The sequence below is a fragment of the Lutjanus erythropterus genome, chromosome 12 (assembly GCF_056507025.1).
Source record: "Lutjanus erythropterus isolate fLutEry1 chromosome 12, fLutEry1.hap2, whole genome shotgun sequence".
Taxonomy (NCBI): domain Eukaryota; kingdom Metazoa; phylum Chordata; class Actinopteri; order Lutjaniformes; family Lutjanidae; genus Lutjanus; species Lutjanus erythropterus.
The window spans coordinates 8,562,543-8,583,326 of NC_139328.1; the positions used below are offsets into that span (position 1 = coordinate 8,562,543).

Consider the following 20,784-nt stretch of genomic DNA (forward strand, 5'->3'; position numbering starts at 1 on the left):
TAACTTTTTAAACTGGTCATTTCAACAAAGCACACATGATGGCATCTTGTGTAAAAGACACTTTATTGAACGTACCAGCAGTCAGACTTGAGTTAGCTTGAATTAATTTAAGTCACTTTTAAAAACAAGAATTAGAAAGGCTTACATACGAGAGCCACTAGCATTTCAAAAACATACCAATAACTGTACACACAACTGAAATAAATACATCTACATATGTACGTATTAGTTTGGCCTTATTTGTTAAAACAATATATACTATAATACATTAACATAAAAACTTAAATATGCATCTTTGTAAGTAAAGACAATGTTAAAAGACAAAGTGCGAATGTAAAATACAAGAAAAGAATACAATGCATATGCCCAAAATACTGGTTCTAAATAAATATCAAAACACCCGTCCGTCCATCCAGATTTCATTGTGCATATGGTTAGACCCTTGTTACGGGCAGAGACTGCCACCTACTGTTGTTATAGTGTTACAGCAGTAGACAAACCAAAGCTTTTGAACACTGAAAAATCTTTAACGGATGCTAAAACGCCACAAATTACACTCGGTATTTCCCTTTGATGCCGACATAATGAACAGTCTTCCATTTGCAAGCAAGCCATCGCAAGACACTGGAACAGCTTCAGCGCGAGAACACTGATTTTTCAAATTTTAAAACAAACGCACAAGCTAATTTACACATTTTTGAGTTGTAATGCGGTGGATACAGGAACATCACACATCAGTACAGCTGACTGATCAACAGATACGATGATGTCTTCCACAGATTCAGCCTCCTGATGGGGAAAAGCTCACTACTGACACACTGAATAAAAATTTACATTTTACACCGTAAAGTCTTGTTTTCCCAAACAATAGCAGCATAACACCAGCTGTAAGAAAATGATATGCAAAAGAAGGAATGTAGGGTTTCTTAGAATGACTTAACAAAATCTGATCCTGAAAAATGACCATATTATCATTTTTTTTTTTTTTTAACATTTTCGTTATGGAAACTCAAGGAAGGCACCATCATGAACGAAGCACTCTGTCTAACAACTCCCCAGTGAAAAGGACATGCAGCAACTGACTGGTGTGTGTGAGTGTGTGTGTAAGGAGTGAATGATGTAGGATGGGACCACGTGAAGGAGTGAAGTGAAGGTGAGAGGAATGAATGATCCTTGGTGTGACGAATGCAGCGTGAGAGATGAAAAGAAAAAGGAGAACATGCAACATGTGTGCTTTTGATGCGTCACAGGTTCGTATCAATTTGGTTTCCTACAGACAGGAGTGAAAGGTTCATTCACCTGTTTGTGTGTGTGTGTGTGTGTGTGTGTGTGTGTGTGTGTGTGTGTGTGTGTGTGCATGTGTGTGTTTTCAGGCTATAACTATTTCGAAAGGGTGTGACAGTGTTGGGAGTGCAGGAGGAGCAGTGTTGTTTTAGGGGACTGTGTGTCTTTTAGTTGTCTGAGTGTGCGTGTGTGTGTGTGTGTGCGTGCGTGTGTGTTATGGGTTGTGTGTCCAGAGTGTGACGGTACGATCAGCAGAGGATGAGAGGAAGGACAGGTCCTGTGTGTGCCATCGACACTGGATCACCTTGTCGCCGTGCTCTCCCACCACAGTCAAAGGCAACTGCTTGGTCAGGTCACCTACAAACACACACAGGAAACAGCTCAGACAGGCGGGTTTTTCCAGGATCAATCCTGAACCTACATGAAGACAACTGCAACACACTGCGAGTCAAAACTTAGAAGACACGATGGAACCATGGGGACCTCTACACATTTTATCTATAAATGTGTGTTCTGACTTTGTCACACTGCAGATACATTGGTGATTGAATGCATAGTGGATGGAGTGACAGCTTGTAATCCAGTGTAGCTGCCTGCTTATTCAGGGAATATTTTAACTTTTTGGGATATAGACTTATTTGTACTCTTGCAGACAATTAGATGAAGACTGATAATCTTGTGTTTATACGGTAAACATGAAGCTTCTGTTGGCAGCTCAGGCTACAGCCAAATCAGATTTGTTTCTCAAATCAGATCTCTTAACACAGACTGCATCCTGTTATTTGCAAGTGATGAGATCGGATTTTTGGTTGCCATGGTAATGATTTGTGCATCAGTACCTACACACGCTGGTGACGTGGCTTTGCAGTGCAGGAGAATGAGAAATGGAGATCCATCATCTCGCTTTTCAAACAATTGCGCTGTCGAGTTGTGATGCAAAATCATCCATCGCACCAGACAAACTCAGTGACAAGAGCAGACTGGTATACACTGGTATGCTCAGTCCCTCTAATGCACATTGCAAGTGATGCAAAAGACACTTTCAAATGTGATTTAAGCATCCAGACTGAGATGCATCAGTAGAGATCTGAATCACACTTCAAACCACTAAATGCGGCTTGGATCAAATTTGCAAAAATCACATTTCATGTTAGTGTTTATCTGTCCAAAACTTCTTAATGCAACCTGATTACTATTTAGATATACCAAAAAAAAAAACAGATTTGGGCTGCAGTCTGAACAAAACCTTAGCTTAGCATTAACACTGGAAACAAGGAAACAGCTGGCTCTGTTCTCCTACCAGCACTTATAAAGCTCACCAATTAACACACTATACTTTGATTGTTTAATCCATCCAGGAAGTGTTCCCCATCGTAGTTTTATGGGGGGTTTATGTGGCTATTTCTATGCTGGGAGCAGCGACTTCCTGGAGGTTTGTCGTCACATTGAGGCTGCCAGGCAACCAGCAGACTCCAGGACGTCGCTGCTGCCAGCCAAGAAATATTTTGGCACATAAACACCCCCCTCAACACCCCAACATGTTGTTTTCTACTTACTGTCTAAAGAAACACCAAAATACTTTCTCTGACTGTTTCCCAGAGCTCAAGTTAACATCATCAAATGTCTTGTTTTGTCCAAACAACAGTCCAAATCCCAAGGATATTGAGTTTACGATACAAAACAGATTCAAACTCCTTAGTGTTATAAAGAGAGCATGGCTGCAAACATTCATGCATGAAACATTTAGTTTTCTATTTCTCTCACCAGTAAAATGGGAGAGCCCACATGAAGAACGTAATGGTGGGTAAAATCAACTATGTAAATTTCCTCTTGTAAGACATCTCCACTGCTGCCAGCCTAAAGGTATCTCTTATTCTGTGTCCAGAAATTAAAACCTGTATACTTCCAGTTTGCTGTACCATGAATCTGTCAGCAGATGAGATGAGGTGTAACTGTACCTTGGAGGTTGGTGACCATGACCTTCGTGTCGTAGGAGCCAGTGAGCAGGTAGTGTGCCCCGGGGGAGAACCTGACGGATCGCACATCACTGCTGTGCGGCTTGTACACCTGGACGATTCGTCCTCCTCTGATGTCATACAGCATGCATGCACTGTCTTCTTGTCCTGTTGCTAAGAGACGGCCACTAGGATCGACTGCGACTGAGGCAACAGGACTGCCTGTGGAGTAAATAAAAAAAGGGTGTAAAAACCAGTGTACAATTACCAGTAAAATCACTATTCTGTCAAAAATTTTTTAGTTATTTGATCAACGGATGGTGGTGAAACTTAGGACACACAGGACATGAGCCATACCTGAGCCATGGAAAGCAGTTCCCACCACTCGGACACAGCTGGGCACCCTGAGGTCCCAAAATCGCACCGTCTTGTCTTGAGAGCCAGAGGCGATCATCCAGCCTCCCCACGTGTACAGAGACAGAATGTGACCTGGACAGAGACAAAAAACAAGGACACTCACTCACTACTCACTGTCCACTTCACGTTTTGAGTTCAGAAGGAGAGGTGGATGGATGAAACAGTCAGTGTACCCGTGTGTCCACTGAGCGCGTGCAGACCCTGTCCTCTCTGGCAGTCGGTGGTGTAGATGTTACAGTCTCCAGCTCCGGCGCTGATCAAGATGGCTCCTCCGCTCTCTGGACCCTCCATGAAGGCCAGGTCTCTGATGGTGCCGTCATGCATGCTGAACTCCAGGTCTGGACCTGAGGCACAAAAACACGCAAAAAGAAGAATAAATCAGAATTCTTTTGAGATGCTAATACTATGCCCAAATCACAGAAGTATCCCGGCGTCTATACTTAAATGTGTTGACACCAACAAACAAAACTGTCACCTGTGGCGTTGCACGTCTCTGCACTGAACGGCAGGACTTTGACATATTTGTCGTTGGAGCCCGTGGCCAGCAGCTGCCCACAGTGGCTCCAGGCCACACAGTAGATGGAGCCTTTGTGGTGTTTGTTTCTCTTGAAGCGGACGACCGGCTGCTTGACTGGACTTGAACCACTGAGAAGTGAAAAAGCAGAAAAGAGACAAAAAGAAAGGAGAGGGAAGACAAACGATAAGAGAGAAGATGAGTAAACTGGTAGACAATCAAACAACTTAGTCCACTTCATACTAATGAAAAACATTTTCTGAAATAAGATAACCATAAATTGTTTACTTTTTTTTCCCTAAAAGTTATTAATTCGCCCTACCCAGTTTGGAGAAGCACCGTGGAATACCAGCATGGATGCCAAGCAATGAACTGCTGTGGACAGGTTCAGCATCGCAACAGATTTTAACCACTTAAAAAAAGGTCTATCATCGGTGGGAAATGACTGTTATGTATGTCAAATATTACTCTCTCTCTCAACCAGACTCCATTGGTAAAATCATTTATTTTACCTCACAGAAACAGGAGTTGCTGGTCTCCTGCTACCTCGCTCTGTTAGTTAGAACCAAAACTAATCTTTTGAAAGACTGAAGTCCCAAAATAACACAAACAAACTAATTTAATCAAGGAAGCGGTAGACTAGAAACTCTTATTTTCTGCAAGGTAAAATTACTGAATGAGACAGAGAAAGAGATATTAGGCTTATATAATGGTGGTTTCCCTCTAGAGAGGGCTGTCTGATGGCGAGGTGAAGTGGCAAAAATTTTCTAAATATGGCGTACACTTAAACTGACATTGATTTTTTTTTTGTAGATGGGCCATTTATTGGCTTAGCTTCCATGCTAGTACCCCTTTTTGCTTCTCCAAACAGGGGGCGAGTCGACCACCGTCTACTGTAGGTAATGTACTGACTGTGGGTAAGTATCTTATACAACTCCACTTCAAAAAAATCCAAACCACCCTTTTAAGTCTCATCTTTTATACCCACGTGGATGAAAAGCCATATGAACTTCTTATAAGGTAAAAAAGTGAGCTTCCTTCTCATAAGTTCCAGTTAGTGTTTCTTATCCGGTGACCATTAAAAACTCCACCAATTCAAAGGTTAGAGAAGTCTTTCTATGTATTTCAATGTTAAATAATCCTCTGAAAGTAGGGTGCCCTGGATCACAAAATTAGGTCAGGCCACTGTGGTTGGCACCCTACATGAATGGTATGCATCACACCACCAATCATGAGAGGAATTCTGTAATAAATGGGGCTGCTCTTGATAAGAAGAAAAATGGCTGGACGTCTTTTTTCTCGAGGTGAATGTCCATGATGTTACCTTGGATCTAATGTTTCTGGATAAGCACAGACTCGTAGAGTTTTGGAGTTGGACCCAACGGCGTAGAGCGCTCCAGACGGGTGAAAGGCAACGGCTCGAACAGCCTGAGTATCCTCCAGCGTGTGCACGGGCACAAACAGGCTTTTATTTTTATCAGCCTAAAAAAAAACAGGAAGAAAGAAAAAAATTGCACATTAAACCACATGAACACACAGATTACGTGTCATTAGCCGTCTAATCTTCTTTGATCTTCTCTAGCCTATGACATCCATACTGTCATGATGCCAGCGTGACATCAACACTGTTAAAAACTGTTATAATCTGCTTAGTCAAATTAGCATTACACTGTAACACCTCATGCTATGACGAAAACAGGAGGTCAGGTCAGATAAGTTCAGAGAGTGCAAGAGAACCATTGTTCCTGCAGAACATCAGAACTAAATTGTGACAGAAATAACAGCTAATGTGAAGAATGAGTCATTTCAGGTTCATTATTCAGTAGTCAGATAATTACATGTTTGTTAAGGTATAGGATAAGATCATATTTAAAGCAGTAATTAGCTTCATGTCTGTGGTCAACCCTACCTCTTTATTTCGGGATAAGGAGCCTGGAGAGTCCTCTTGTTCACCACCTTTGTTTTTCTTCCCACTGCCACAAAACACACAACACAGTAATCATTAAATTTAACCGTGTGACTAACAGACAAAGAATCCTTTCCGTATAAATACTACAGCTGGGGTGATACACTTACCTCCTGATCCAATATCATGATAATTGGGTGCCGATTCAATATGTATCATCATTCTACACGTATTGCAATTTGATATTATTATTTACCACAATTCTTTTGCCTTTTTAACACTAGACCATGAAAACAAGTTGAATCATACTTTATATAAAAGTAGTAAATAAAATTCTATTTGAAGTAAACTTTAGCTCAAGCTGGTGCTGTAAGAAAATAAATAAAATAAGATATAAGGGCAAAATTAATAAAGCCCCTGAAAACTGCACACAAGAAAAGAAAGTCTACGCATGAATCTGACTTTACTGTAGCTGGTCAGTGTGTGTGGAGTGTTGGAGCCAGATTGAGTTAGCGAAGTGAAGTCAGCAGCTATTAGGAAATATATGCCTGAAAGTATGAGCACACCTGTCCTTATATATTGAGCATGTGAAGTTAAAGAATCCCTCGATATTTGCAAGAAGTGCCATGAGGAAAAAAGTACATTAATTCATTGTTTATGGGAGTGTACAAAGCCACATCCATTGAATGTACAGGCCCCATAATTGGAAAGGAAATTCCTTTACGACCCACTCTGTGCACTGGGAATATACCCTGAAGACTGTGCTGTAACTCTGCAGCAGTCACTGCTCACTGACTTTGGACTTTTACCAGGCAGAAGGATAATTGCACCATTATGGAAGAACATGGAAACACCTTCTATTGGAATGTGGCTAAAGGAACTGGCAGCCTGTCGAGCTCTGGAGAGACTAACTTATGTTTATGTTCAATGTGTTATATTCAATAAATGCGAAAAAACTCCGGAATAAAAACTGAAGAAATCATTCAGTACCTCTGGGTGACGACAGGGGACTCATCTAGAGGCGGGACTGCGCGGCCCCCGACGGTGCATTGCGGGGTGCTGCTGAGCACCCCTCCCCCTCGGGTCCGGGTCCGCTCTGGAGTCTCGGATGGAGGGTTGTTATTGTCCTCGGAGGCGGGCGGGTTTCCGTTTCCGTTGCACTGCTGGGTCAGAGACTTCACCTCCTCACCTATATTCTCCATCCCGACGTTGAGCTCCTCCAGCTTCTGGATGGACCTGAGGACACATCAACACATTTATGAACTGTCTACACAACAGGATTAATCCTGTCGACTAATTATCTTCATCATATATTCATCTATATTTCTATCATGAAATCTATTGACGACTTTGAACAAGAAAAAACAGAAAATGTTAGAAAGGGATGAGTTGGATCTCTTTGTGTGTTGAGAAGGTTTGATGCACAACATTGGACAGTACTGAAAAAAAAGGATATTATTGATCTAACCAGGATGTGAACTAGCATGGACTTGCTGCTTGTCTCATTAACTGCAGAGAAATGTCAAGATTTGAGACAAAGACAAGAACACATATTGATAAATTCCACATTTGAGGTCAAGAAAAACAACCCTTTGTGAAACCACATGAAGCAACAATCAATGGTCAAATTTACTAACGTAAATAAGAGGCTAATAGATGTTTAGAAATTCTAGAGAAACATTTAAATAATGTATTTACCTCAATCTGTTTTAAGAAATTTAGTAAACTAAAACTAAAACAATTCAGATGACTAAAACTAAATTATATTTTAGTCATAAAATGATGACTACAACTAAATTAAAATTTCCTATTAAAATCAACATTGCTCCACTATGTGTTTTGTTTCATGTCTTCTTCTCTCTTTTCAAAGTGGTTTTCTTGAACCCAATTTGGAAAAAGAGAAAGGTACCTCTCGTTTTACTTTTGCCTACAGGCTATCAGTACGCCGACTGAGTACGGCGGGCTAGTTAAATCTAGTTAAAACTACGAAGGGCAGAGGACAAAAGAAAACTGATGTAATGATGTCATTATGCACAGCTCCCCTTGTGAATAATGCAGAGGATACAGAGACAGGGAGAGGCAGGGGGAAAAGGAGGCTTGGAGGAGAAACTCTCCGGGGACAAATCAAAGCGCCTTTGTCCCGCTGACAGAGCAAAACAAAACCAAAAAAATAACTAATTTCATGTTTGTCATGGATTCAAACCAAAACACACTGTTGTGGTGGTTTGAGAGCATGCTAAAGTCGATTCACTGCATGTTTAAGATGGGTGCTATTTAGGTGTTTAATATTGTGTGTAACTAACACACAATGGTCCCATGTGATGAGATGTGGCTGATCACCACAGATGGTGCAGTGTGGGCTGGAGGCGGGTTTTGGGGGAGGTGTGTGTCATGCTAGGAGAAGCCACCTGGGACTCATAATTATCAGGGGACTTAACATGTCTCCTGCTCCCTGTCCGACAGCTGCTCCTCTATTGTATGAAGATATTAAAAGCCGTACAGTAATCAGCCAGTTTAATTCAGGCGAACCGCTGCAGCCCGCTGACACAGCAGACTGGCTTTATGAAGTCTGCCATGTGACAGTGACAGGTGTTTATATATGCTACCTGATAATTTATTTTTTTGTATCTCTTGCCGTGTGTGTACCTGTTGAGGAACTTCTCCGTGAGGCTGTGCTGCATGTCGTTGGGTGGAGGCTCCTGCTGGACCCCGCCCTCCAGCAACATCTGCTGGTACATCTGCCTCTGCTGCTGCTTCTGCTCCAGGTGCTGCTGCACGCGAAGACGCTGCCGGTAGTACTCTTCATACTTCTCTGTGGAGTCACGGAGCTGAGGGGTGAACATGACGCCATCAATAAAAAAAAACACATGAAACATCTTATATCCTAGAAAACTTCCCTTTACATGACTTCATTCTTTGTATTATTCAGTAAGTCCTATTGGCTGTTTCTCTCCTTTTATGAAATTGAATCTATTATTGGGCAATTCATTCTAGAAAGCAGAATAAATCACTTTGGATGAGAAAACATGCAGCTAAATTGCTTAAAAGGAAAACATAAACTCAGGTATTTGCAAATGAAGTCCGCCTGTAACTAATGTTTATCTTTATCATTGATTAATCTGCCAATCACTCTCACAACGTATGAACTGTTTTGTCTATAAAATGTCAAAAAATTGTGAAAAAATAATCATCACAATTTTCCAGAGCCCAAAGTAACATCTTCAAATTGCTTCTTTTGTCCAACCGACGGTCAAAAGAATCCAATAAATCCTCATTTATTGTCAGAAATGACAAAGAACAGCAGCAATTCCTCATATTTATGAAACTGCAAACCAGCAAATGTTTGATATTTTTGCTTGATTATCAAAATAGTTTGTAGTCTAAAAAATGTAACTTTGACTAATCATTGCAACTCTAAAATGAACCTTAGCATGCAAACAGACGTTTAACAGGCGTGTTGTTCAGCTGCAACACAGACCTGTGATACGACAATGAAAACAATGTTGAGTGAGAAAAAGAGTGCAAACAGTGAGAAAGTTGTTAATAAAAAGGTGTGGCAGTTTCTTGTCTGTGTGCTTTGATAAATACAGTGGTTAAATTCAAAATTGTCCCCTGGCTTTTATTAAAAATAATCCATATTTATCAAAAACGACTATAATGATTTTTTTCCAGCTATATCACTCAGCCCTAATTAATAAGAGCGTACAAAGCAGAATACACAGTGAAGCACGTTCTGTCATCTGAAGAAGGGATCTGCCAGCTCCTATTAACACTAATCAAAGGCAGCATTGTGATCAGATGAACCTGCTCCACCCTGCTCCTCTGTCAGTGCAGGTATGAGAGGAGGAAGGAGGGTGAGACCGAGAGCTGTGGACAGGTCACTTCCCCTCTCTGTCCTCTGCTTCCTGTCCCGACAATCTGATGGGAACAGATCTGCTGTGTGTTTTACAGGAGGGGAGGTGGGGAGCGACTCTGGCCAGCTGCCAGCTCTGGAGAAGGGATGGTGGGCAGAGAGGAAAACAAGAAAGAGACGGTAGGAGGGTGACAGCGAGATCACAGAGGCCCCAAAGTCTGCTTCTGTTTCGGGCCTCTTTATGTGTCTCCAGGGTGACGGGGACGGCAGAGCAAAGCACTAACTTGAGCGCCGAGCCGCACAAGGGGCCCAGAATAGAAAGCATGAGACAGACGGAGACGGACAGCGTGTTAACACTATGTTTACAGGCAACACGAGGGCAGTAATGACTCATTTTTGTGGTTAAGCTCCTAAGTTCTTGTGACACATGTCCCCACTGATTAAGGACCAAATCCACCTGGGCTTCTTTTCCCATTTCTGCCCTGCACAGTCCCCTCTGTTACAGGATGGATGCTCAAAAACAACTAGAGCTGCATTTTGTCTCATTATATTCACAGTGAAATGTAACAAGAACAAAAACAAAGTCGCCTTAAATCATTGTGGATCAGAAGAAACAGCTTTTCATTATTAATATAGGAATTTCTGCAGCAATTTGCTCTCGGCTCTACTTAGACAAAGTACTGCAGGGGTTTTAAAGTCTGACACAGAAGGCCTCCCCAGACAAAACTGCATCCCAGAAAACATCCTCATCATCTCGTCCATGTTGCTACAGACTGACTTACGCTGCAGGCTACGACTCAAGCCCATGTTTTATCAGATCCTACATTCAGCTTTTTTACGATGACTGGAATCTGCGTTTTTTTTAAATGCGATTACCGATATGATCAATTCATTTTAAAACGTCCTACTTTGGGCTGATCCAGCTGCCTCTGCCTGTGTCGTCACTATTCTCTCATCTCGCTCAATGTCCCGCCCACACCACTATCTGATTGGCTGACTGCTGAAAAGTTATGTGTCAGATTTTATGTTATTCTAAATTTTGACACCAAGATTTTCATTTTTACAGTGGTTCCAAAATAACTGTTACTGGTTTCCTTGATGGCTAATAATCAGTATCAGCCCTGAATGAAACAATAACGGTCAAACTCTAATATTCATTTACATTTTGGCAAATTATCACCATTAAAAGTATGTCAAATGAGCTACTAGCTGCTCCTCCTTGTACCATACTTGTGGATGTACAGACAACTATGACTGGATCACTTTGATAATCAAGGATACTTAATAAATAATAATAACGAGCTTCTTGTTTCTATGATTCTAAGCATATTTATGGTTCTGTGACAGTTCTCAGCAGAGATAATGATATCCTCAGGAGGAGTAAGTCACTCCGAATCTAAAAATATGTGCATCGTGTCGAGTGTTCAGCTTTGGCTGATTTATGACTCATAGGAGTAAAAACACGGCAAACTACAATTATGTGTAGGAATGAACTGATGTTTAAAATAATGATTTGGCTGATAGCTGATGCAGATTTTTTGTGGTTGTTAATTTTGTTTTTGTTGTTATTTATTCCCCTCTTTTGTTCCATGGAAACAATGAATTCATTATAAAAAACATGGCATTGTTACCCTCTTATGCCATATCCAACCAGCGGCTTCTTCTCTGAAACAGCGGCTCCGACCACAAATAACCAACACAACAGATAAACATCTGCCACTGCCATCTTAATTCCAGATGTGCCCATTTCAGTCAACATGGTAAGTAATGTTACCAAAGCAAAGAGCGGTGCTGAAGACGTCCCTTGATGGAAAAGATGTTTTCACTCTTCTCCTGACCAGCTTCTGCAAGAGTTTGAATCTGATTGGCTGAAGTTAGCCCGTGTCAGACATGATAGACAGATGGATCATCCAATCATCTGCCAAGTGTGTCTGACCCTTTTCCAAACAGTTTGTAAGGACAACTTCCCAGGTGGTTCTTTGTCACAAGCCATCTGGTGTGTCAGGTTATGAATATCGGCTCATGCTGTGCATGAAGTTAACTGTGGCGTTTCTACTGTCGATTTCTCCTAAATTAATGTATTAAAAACAATGTGTCTCTGTACACATGGTGCAGATGAAAACACACTACCGCTTCACTATAAACAAACAAAACAAGGCCAACTTCCTTTCTAAAAAATAATATTTCATCTAGGCAGAGGACATCAGAGCTTGAGTGGATTCAGCCAGCCAATACATCACTATAAGCAGCAGCCATGTTGGCCTTGACAGCAACAGCGAATGTATTTCACACTTGCAGGAGGAGGATGACTCAGACACTGAGAAAACGATTAATGAGAACTGTTCTATATATAGATCTTCACTGCAGGCAACACCCATGAAGGAAGGAAAACAATCCACGGACATAAAAAGTAATATACTTCCTCAGTAATGCGTGACACACTACAGGTCTGACAAGTTAAATGAAAGCAAGAGGTGAAATATGTTTACCTCGTTCCTGTCAGCGGAGCCAGCTGATGGTGCGTCCTCGCCCGGAGCTGAGGCAGGACGCAGGCTCTGAGCTCCACCTGAACTCATCATCTTATCCACGGGTGTGTCTGTCCTCGACCTTCACAGAGAAAACAGATCATCTAAGACATCAGAAAAACAACAACTTGGCTCACTCCAAAACTAAACTCTTACGTTTCAGGGGATTCCTCAAAGATGCTGTGGCAGTCGGAGCTCTCCATCATGAGACTCCTGCTCAGGCTCTGCCCTCCTGCTCCGGGGTAGTGGAAGTTGGCGAACGAGTGGGACATGGGAGACACCCCTTTACCCGGTGCCACCTCCCCGCCACTCGCTCTCTTGTCCTGGCCAGACAGCCCGTAAGACAGCCCGTCTAACGCCGGGTTCAACGAGCGTGACATGTAGGTGTCAGCGGACTGGGGCCGGCGCAGTGGTGAGGAGGGGTATGGAGACAGTTTGCTGATGAGCGGGGTGAGGAGGTCAGCGTAGCCTGTCTTTGCGGGCTTGACCAAGCGGTCAACGTGGATGTTGAGCTGCTTCTGTTCGAAGGCGCAGGAGAAGACGCTGTGGGACAGGTTCTGCATCCAGGACAGCAGCGACAGGTCCAGGTCGTCGCAGCCGTTACCGCACAACAGGTCAACGCCCAGGAGGACCTCGCTCTCTGTGATCTCCTCACCTGTCGCCTTGCTCTGTACGCAAACAAACACAACACACTTAAGTTGAATCGTCTGCAAATCATTACATGTGTAAAGAAGCTTAGCTCAAACTAATTTAGACCGCAGTATCTATATTTGGTTTTAGTGTTTCAGACCTGGCAGAACTCCACGCAGCACTCATAGAGAACTCCCTTGAGGAGCAGCTGAAAAAGTCGATCCCTGCTGGCCTTGAATCCAGCCTCACTCAGCTTCCTGTCTGCGGGGATGAACTCCGCCACCATGGTACAGGCCTCCTCAAAACACTGAACCCTGGCCGTGCTCGGGTTCCAGTCCTGAGAGACACCAGCAGGGAAATAAGAACTCCACATGCATGCCAAACACAGGGAAAGAAAAATACATCAAAACACACTGTTGTTAAAAATTAATATTCTACTCCTTTAGAAAAATGAGAATGTGCCTTCCTTTAAGACCTGGCTGGCAAAAGTCACCAGCTTGTTAGAGTCTGACACAATGCTTCTCTCAACTATGCAACCTTTGAGAAAATGTGGAAACCATTTCTGCCTAACAAATCAAGAATCGCCCAAGGCGTTTGCATATATTTATACATGTTTGTGGATATAGGTGTGTATATGTATATGCATATTTTATTCAGTGGCTGGTGCTGATTGTTTTACTAATTGTACTGCTTTGTATCCTATAAGACTAGTTTTTTTCTGTTTATCTCGGCGGATATGGGTCAGCTGATTTGTTTGTAGTTGTGTTGTTTACAAAACTGAAAAATTATAAATAAAATATAAAAAACAGAAGTGCATAACCAAATAAAAAGATGCTTCCAGTCTCAGAAAATTGCAAAAAAAATCGTTTTTTATAGTGTATATATAAGTGTATATTCTGTACTATTGGAATATTTCTGTTTCAGTCCATTTTCAGACTTCTTGCCTTGAACTCTGCATGGTTTGTGAGGCGAGGCAGCGTGAGGAGCAGACACAGTTTGCTGTAGTCGTCTTTAGAGGGGCAGAACTCCTCCAGGGCGTGGAGACACTTCACTGCTTCCTGCATGGTGAACTCCAACTGAAAAACATGAAATATATTTTAGATTGTCACAGATGACTGAGTGGAAGTTTCTCTCCGAACAGCAGAGCAGAGACAGAAAAACGTGGTGCTTTTTTGAGAGAGTTTTATCTCCAGCAGCACACTGGAGGCACAGATGTTTTTAAATGTCAGTGGGACTAAAAAAAACAAAAACACAAGACCTGCTTCAAGGCGAACATACACAAGACATCAGACACCTCTTTGTTCTTATTCTTGAAACACTGTCCTCCTGCACCATCCTGAAAAGTGGCTGCAAACACACCTCAAGGCCATATCACAACAACCAATACACACCACTCGGCACGCTATTGCCAGTGAGTATGCAGGCCAATAGACCATGTCCACAGATGTCCAGAGAAGGCTGACCTAATCCAGTTAATAGGACACGGTATCTCTGGCACAGTGTCGCAAGCTGCATCACAGCTCTGTCATGTGACAGTTGGCCCACAGATAATCTAAATTAAGAGCATGGATACAGAGGAAATAATGAGACCTGATAAGTGTCTCTGCATGTGATTTGCTCATTTATTAGCAATTACGATTTACTTGATTTGAATTTGATTTGATTGAGGGTTGTTTATGACAAGCTGGCCACCAGCATGTCAATATTTCATTGTGCACTTGTTTAGTGACATTTCTGCAGCTCATGAAGAAATTCAACATAAGAGAAAGATTTTATCATGTTTTGGTGAAGCTGTTTGCAACTCTTCAGGTGTTTCATTCTGCAATTACTGTTTTAACCACCTGATACCACATCATGTGTTATTCACAAGATTTTGGTTTGACACTGGTCATAATTGAGCTACAATGCAAACAAATTGAATTTGTTTGTTCACTACAAAGATTTGAATATTTGTTTCTTTTTTTTTCAGCTCAGTGCCAGACTAAACTCCTGTATCAGCCTACGTGAGCCTTTTGTTTTAGCCTGCCTACGTGTCTAATGCCTTTCTTCATCATCTGTGATGTGAAAACATCAGATTTCCAAGTCCAGGAAGTGCACCCTGCTTATAGTACACTGCCCTCCATTTCTATCACCTTTCTCTGCTTCCATCACAGTTAATGTTGTGGCTTTTGTGGTCATTTTGAGACTTGGTTTGTAGTTTACAGCCTGCCATGCTGTTGCTCCCACACTGCTCTGTGTACAATGACAGCTAAAAACACAAAAGTGCAGAGATTCGACGAATCAAAAATGCAAGTCATCTCTGTGTCTTCCTGACTTGAATCAATGATTTTTTGTTTTTTTGGGAGGGGGGGGCAGTCCTATACTCTGATTATGAGATAAGATGCAGTTTGCTTATTTTGATTATTAAACTGATCACTCTGGCATCTTTCTTTTGGATTTAGCTTAAGATCATTTTGGATTACTGTGCAGATTCGCCTTGTAATACAAGTATATTTTGATGTGGATTAATAGGGCTCCACAATATTATTAAAAAAAAAAGACTCCTTTTCACTAAAAAAATAAAAAACTATTCGTCATGACGATGTGACATTTCTTGGTGCTGTTTTGTCACACATTCTAACGTTGCAGCTACTGTGATTTGGATATTGGCACTTATTGCACCATGATGCAGTGTCAATAAGATTTTGGTTAATTATACAGCCATATAGTAAAAGGATATTACAATCCATTGCTTACTATTGCTGCTGCTATTGCAGTGTCCTTGCTTTCCTCTCTGTTGAATGAAATCTACAGCTCAGACAAAAAGGAAGGGGGCAGCAGATGGTCAACTTTTTTTTTTTTTTTTTTGGCAAGTTCATCCCTGGGTGGGACATCACAGGTGAACAGATAAATTCTGTAAAATGGCTTATACTCAGGGTAGCAAATCTCGTACCAGAGGCGAACATAAACAGCTTAATCCGGATATATCCTGGGCCGCAGTGTAGCCAATAGTCACACCACTCCTTGCATGCAAATGTAGCCACCGTTGAGCACATTCATACACACGCAACCTGCCTTATCCTCTCATTGTAAACAGAACGATTGAGAGGATTGTTTATTTAACTTGCAGAGTTGCAGTTGCAGACTGATTAAAAAACACCATTTGCCTCTCTTCTTGTCTTTGAGATTCAGCCTTATTGTTTACTGCCATGACAACCAGTGACAGTCGGCGGGAAGACAAAGCAGCACTGTTACGAAGTCTATTCATTTAGGATAAGAATCCAAGGCTGTGTAACTTAGCAGGCTTAGGAAACATTAAAAAAAATACATATTATTAGTAAGGAATCCTGATAATCAGTTAACTTAATAAAGTGACTTACATGCTGTGGCTCATCCTCTGCAGACATGGCGTTATTCACACACAGAGCCTCCAGAAACTTCTGCTTGAGGATGATGTAACGAAACCTGAGGACATGAAAGCTGACATTAGAAATCCTGACACCAAAAGAAGTGATATAAGTGCTGCTGATGCCGGTGGTGCCTCACACAGTGACTCACACCGTAAACTCACCTTTTCCTGTCAAACTTATCCATGCACTCCAAAGGCTGAATGAACTGCAAGACCTCGTCCCACTGGCCGTCCAGCACCAATTGCCTGAAACAAAAACAGTTCATTTTTAACTGTTGAGTTGAAATACTAACTGATCCGACGACAAAACTACAGTCGCTGTGTCCTCCTTTTAATATTTTTATTCCAGACCGTAACTTGTGTTATTGTTTGCCTGTTTCACATTAATTAAGAGTTCAAATTAAAGCTGAATGTTCACCAAATGAGTAAGTTTCTGTTTAAAAGTCGTAAAAAAACATTTTAGTTATTTGTTAATGGAGTCTGGCAGGCAGTGACTGAACTCAAACTCCAGGGTGCTTATTTTTGGAGCAGTGGGCCTTTACTGTCAGGATAATGGGCTTAGCTTTACATTAACTGACAACTGATGGTTATAAACAGCTGATCAACTTACAGTGTCAGACTCACTGTCACTTGTTCTTGTCAAATTACAGTGTTATGCTTGTCTTGCCATCCTGCAGTTTTCCTGCACCCTGCCTGAGTTTCCTTGAGTCTGGGGAGAAGCGGGCGGGGAGGTAAACTTGCCTCTATCAGATCATGAGATCATATCAAATAGGATTTCAGCCTATTTAATCTCCAGTCTATGGCACCAACTTGCTATTTGGTCTGCCGTACTCATTTTAGCTGCACAACTGTTACATACTGCTCCTTTAAATGTGGCCATATAGCAGAAGACCAAAGACTTTTCTTGATAAAAGCACAACAAGATGGACACTTCACACTAGAAAGTGAAATACCAGAATGTATTTAATGCTCAGGCTGAGCAGAATTACAGACAACACACACTGCTGGCTGACTTTCAAGGGAGCACTCACACCTACAGCAGTGGTGCAGTGTTACACTATCTCCAGTGTAGAGGATGCGATCAGAATCAGAAACACTAAACTTAAGACCGGAACAGTTGTCTGTTGTTTCTGCCTCATAGTACGCAGCTTTTTGGAGTTGCAACCAGAAACGACTGTATCTAGACTGTGCGGTGTGTTTGTTGCCGCTGGTACAGAGTTCATTTACCTGAGGAACAACATGTCGTCTGAGTAGAGGCCGTTGATGACGCCGCTCTCCTTCTCCAGCGCCAGCATGCTGATGTGCAGCTTCCTGGTGTTGAGGAAGTCCAGGATCGCCTTGATGATCTCCACCTCCTTCACATTTATGGTTTCTTCCGCTGTCATGGTGACGACGGGCTGCCGGTGACAAGGGCAATATTACTACACAAAAACACACAGGAAACCCAGAACAGAGAGTTTCTATGTTGTTTGATGCTACAGGCATGACTGCACCCTAAGGTAGCTGAAACAGGCTTGTGACCAGAGTGAGAAAATGTGGGTAGCAAGTAGAACAGAACAATAATTCAATATTATCATTTATCAGTGATCAGCAGAGCCATCAGCTTCTTAAATGTAAGCAATCTGCTGCTTTTCTTAATTATTTATGAATTTTATAGAGGTGTTTTGGCATTTTATAGACTGACTTCATGAACTGCCCTCTGAGACTCTGCACACATTTTCTGTATCTGGAAAATATCAAGAACACACAACATGACAATTCAGCCTCACTGGAAAGCATCTCTTGAAGAAAACAACTAAAATACAGGCAAAAATGATTAGTGCCTCATTTAGCTGCTTATGAACTGAATTATACAGATTTTCATCTTTGTATGCAATCAAATTTCATCTAACATGCGGAAACTCATGCCAACTTTTACTACATATAATGACTGTGCACACAATGAATCTCACATTACTTCTTCTACTCTGCAAAGTTTAACTTTTGAAGTCTGTTGTGATCTGCAACAAACTCTTGTTTGCATGTCCAGTTCATCTTAAGGCTATAAGTATTCAAGTAAAATGTTGTTATCCAGATGGAATGAGACTCTGCTCAGAAGATATTTTAATGCTCTTGAGCATTTGATTTAACCACAAGCCAACATCATCATACAACTGATTGTTTTATTATACTGGGAGTACAGCAGATGACCAGGGCACAATGAGGGCAGTGTCTGCAGCATGTTAGTCCCTCATCACAAACAGAGGCAACAGTGCAGTGGTGGAAGTATTGAGATTCCTTTAAGTAAAATTATCAATACCACTCTATGAAAATACTCCACAACAAGTAAAAGTCTGCATTCCAAACCTACATAAGTAAAAGTGTCTAACTATAATCAGCAAAATGTACTTGAAGTATGAAAATTACAAGTGCTCATTGTGCAGTAAAATGGTCCCTGGCACTAATTATAATATCTGATGTTTAAGATGTTTAAGGCTGGGCTCAGTCTAACTAACTTTATATACAGTTGGGTAGTTTAATCACCAGAAATGCATCATATGCTATAAGATCCTTGTATCTTTGAAGCTTTGCTGTCCTGTGAGAACCACAAGCCAACATTTCATAAGAAAAACATCACAGTTTTCAGCTGTGTGACTATGCAATTTATAGCTAATCCAAGAGGGTGTTACATATATTTTTAGCTTAAAGAATAGTTCAGACAAATTGAAGTGGGACTGTATGAGGTACTTACAGATAGTCAATGTATTATATACAGTAGATGGCCTTAGGCACGCCCCCAGTTTGGAGAAGCAGAGAGGAGCACCAGCACAGAAGCTAACCAATGCACTGCTGTCAGCAACAAAACATATCTTAGCCATTTAACCCTAACTTGGGTAAACTGATATTGATTTTTATAAGTGGCTTAAACACATTTTGCTGCTGACCCTGTCCACAGCAGTGCATTGCTTAGCCTCTACAAGATACTCTTGCTGCTTCTCCAAACTGGGGGCGTGCCGACCATCATCTACTGTAGGTAATACTGACTATGAATAAATACCTCATACAACCCCACTATTAACTATCCCTTTATGAAGCAGGAGAATTTTCTCGACCCCTAAAGTAACGCTGTTCTAAATAACCAAATTTGGAGATACATGTTTTTCACTAGACAGAAAGGGTGACAGAAAGGATGAAAATCTGTAATCTGAAAAGTAATTAGTAATCCAAGCTGACACACAAATGTTGTGTATTAAAAAGTGCAATACTTGCCTTTTAGATGTTGTGGAATAGAAGTATAAAGTTGTATATAATGGAAAAACTCAACCAAAGTACATGTACCTTAAATTTGTACTTAAGTACAGTACTACAGTAAATGTATTTAGTTACATTCCTGTACTCCAACAGAGGATGTTGAATCAAGACAGTACCAGCTCACCCCTCCACATGTTGTGTTTACAGAGGAGAGAATCATCTCAAATATCACTGTCATGACAGTCAGTAGCCTCTAATACAGTTATTGTTTTCTATCTGGGTCTGTGGGCTTCGACTATTACACATCAGCGGCTAAAAGACTAGCAAAAGGGCATTTTTGCCAATAAAGAGAAGCACTGCAGCAGTCCAGCTAAGCTAGCATGAGAGATGTTAGCTAATAACACTGGCACTGATCCACAAGTCAAACACTGTAAGAAGCTTAGGCTACTTGTTAGCTTTACATGGCTACTGAATTTAGCGGATTACAGCAAAACCAGCAAATAGCTAGTTACCGTTAGAGCTCACACAAAGCGGACTAATTTAACCGGGGAGGGGGAGACTGACTAGCTATAGCAGGGCCGAGGGGGAGAGAGAGAGAGGAGGCATCATCCGCTAGTTAGCAGCGGCAGCAGGGCGGGCGGGGTGCGCTCTGACAGCTCCCCCCCAAGACAACAACACAAATCTGCCGGTTTAACGCTCACCTGTGTCTAAAAATACATGAAAACGCAGCTCCTCTCGGTGTTTCCGCGCCGTTGACACACGCTGTCACGACGGTATTGTGAGCAGGGATGTGTGTGTCTTGCCTTGTTTCTGTCCCTCCTCCTTGTCTGTGTCCCCTCCTTGCTGGATCTTTCTGCGTCGCTCCGCTCCGCTTCGCTCCCTCCGCTGCGGTCTGCTGCTGCCGCCCAGCCCTGCCTGCCGCCTGCCGCCTGCCGCCTGCTGCTGCCTGCAGGAGCACCGCCTACATCCATCCTCCAGACACTGTAAACTCCACACCGTGATCGCAATACACACAATATCATATATAAGAAATAAAATAAATAAATAACCTGAAGGGAGATCGGAATTGAAACATGTTTAT

The 20,784-nt window shown here is 41.8% G+C and overlaps 1 protein-coding gene across 1 annotated transcript; it reads right to left on the reverse strand.

Moving 5' to 3' along the window:
• Nucleotides 1-44: 44 nt before the first annotated feature.
• Nucleotides 45-20,607, reverse strand: wdr47a (WD repeat domain 47a). The gene is made up of 17 exons (XM_084731386.1): nt 20,405-20,607; nt 17,700-17,869; nt 16,635-16,718; nt 16,444-16,528; nt 14,029-14,160; nt 13,245-13,421; nt 12,611-13,122; nt 12,419-12,536; nt 8,723-8,904; nt 7,067-7,312; nt 6,080-6,143; nt 5,495-5,652; nt 4,132-4,301; nt 3,830-4,000; nt 3,597-3,728; nt 3,243-3,461; nt 45-1,641 (listed from the first exon to the last, which is right to left on the reverse strand). The coding sequence occupies exons 2-17, from the start codon at nt 17,855-17,857 to the stop codon at nt 1,499-1,501; spliced, it is 2,751 nt and encodes a 916-aa protein (XP_084587512.1). The 5' UTR covers nt 17,858-17,869; nt 20,405-20,607; the 3' UTR covers nt 45-1,498.
• Nucleotides 20,608-20,784: the final 177 nt, after the last annotated feature.

Excerpts from the sequence above, each read along its gene's own strand:
- wdr47a (XM_084731386.1), bottom strand. The coding sequence starts at position 17,857 with ATGACAGCGGAAGAAACCATAAATGTGAAGGAGGTGGAGATCATCAAG. Across the intron at positions 14,161-16,443 it reads CAGAGGATGAGCCACAGCAT|TTGGAGTTCACCATGCAGGA; the intron begins GTAAGTCACTTT and ends CATGTTTTTCAG. Across the intron at positions 13,123-13,244 it reads GCTGCGTGGAGTTCTGCCAG|AGCAAGGCGACAGGTGAGGA; the intron begins GTCTGAAACACT and ends GTTTGCGTACAG.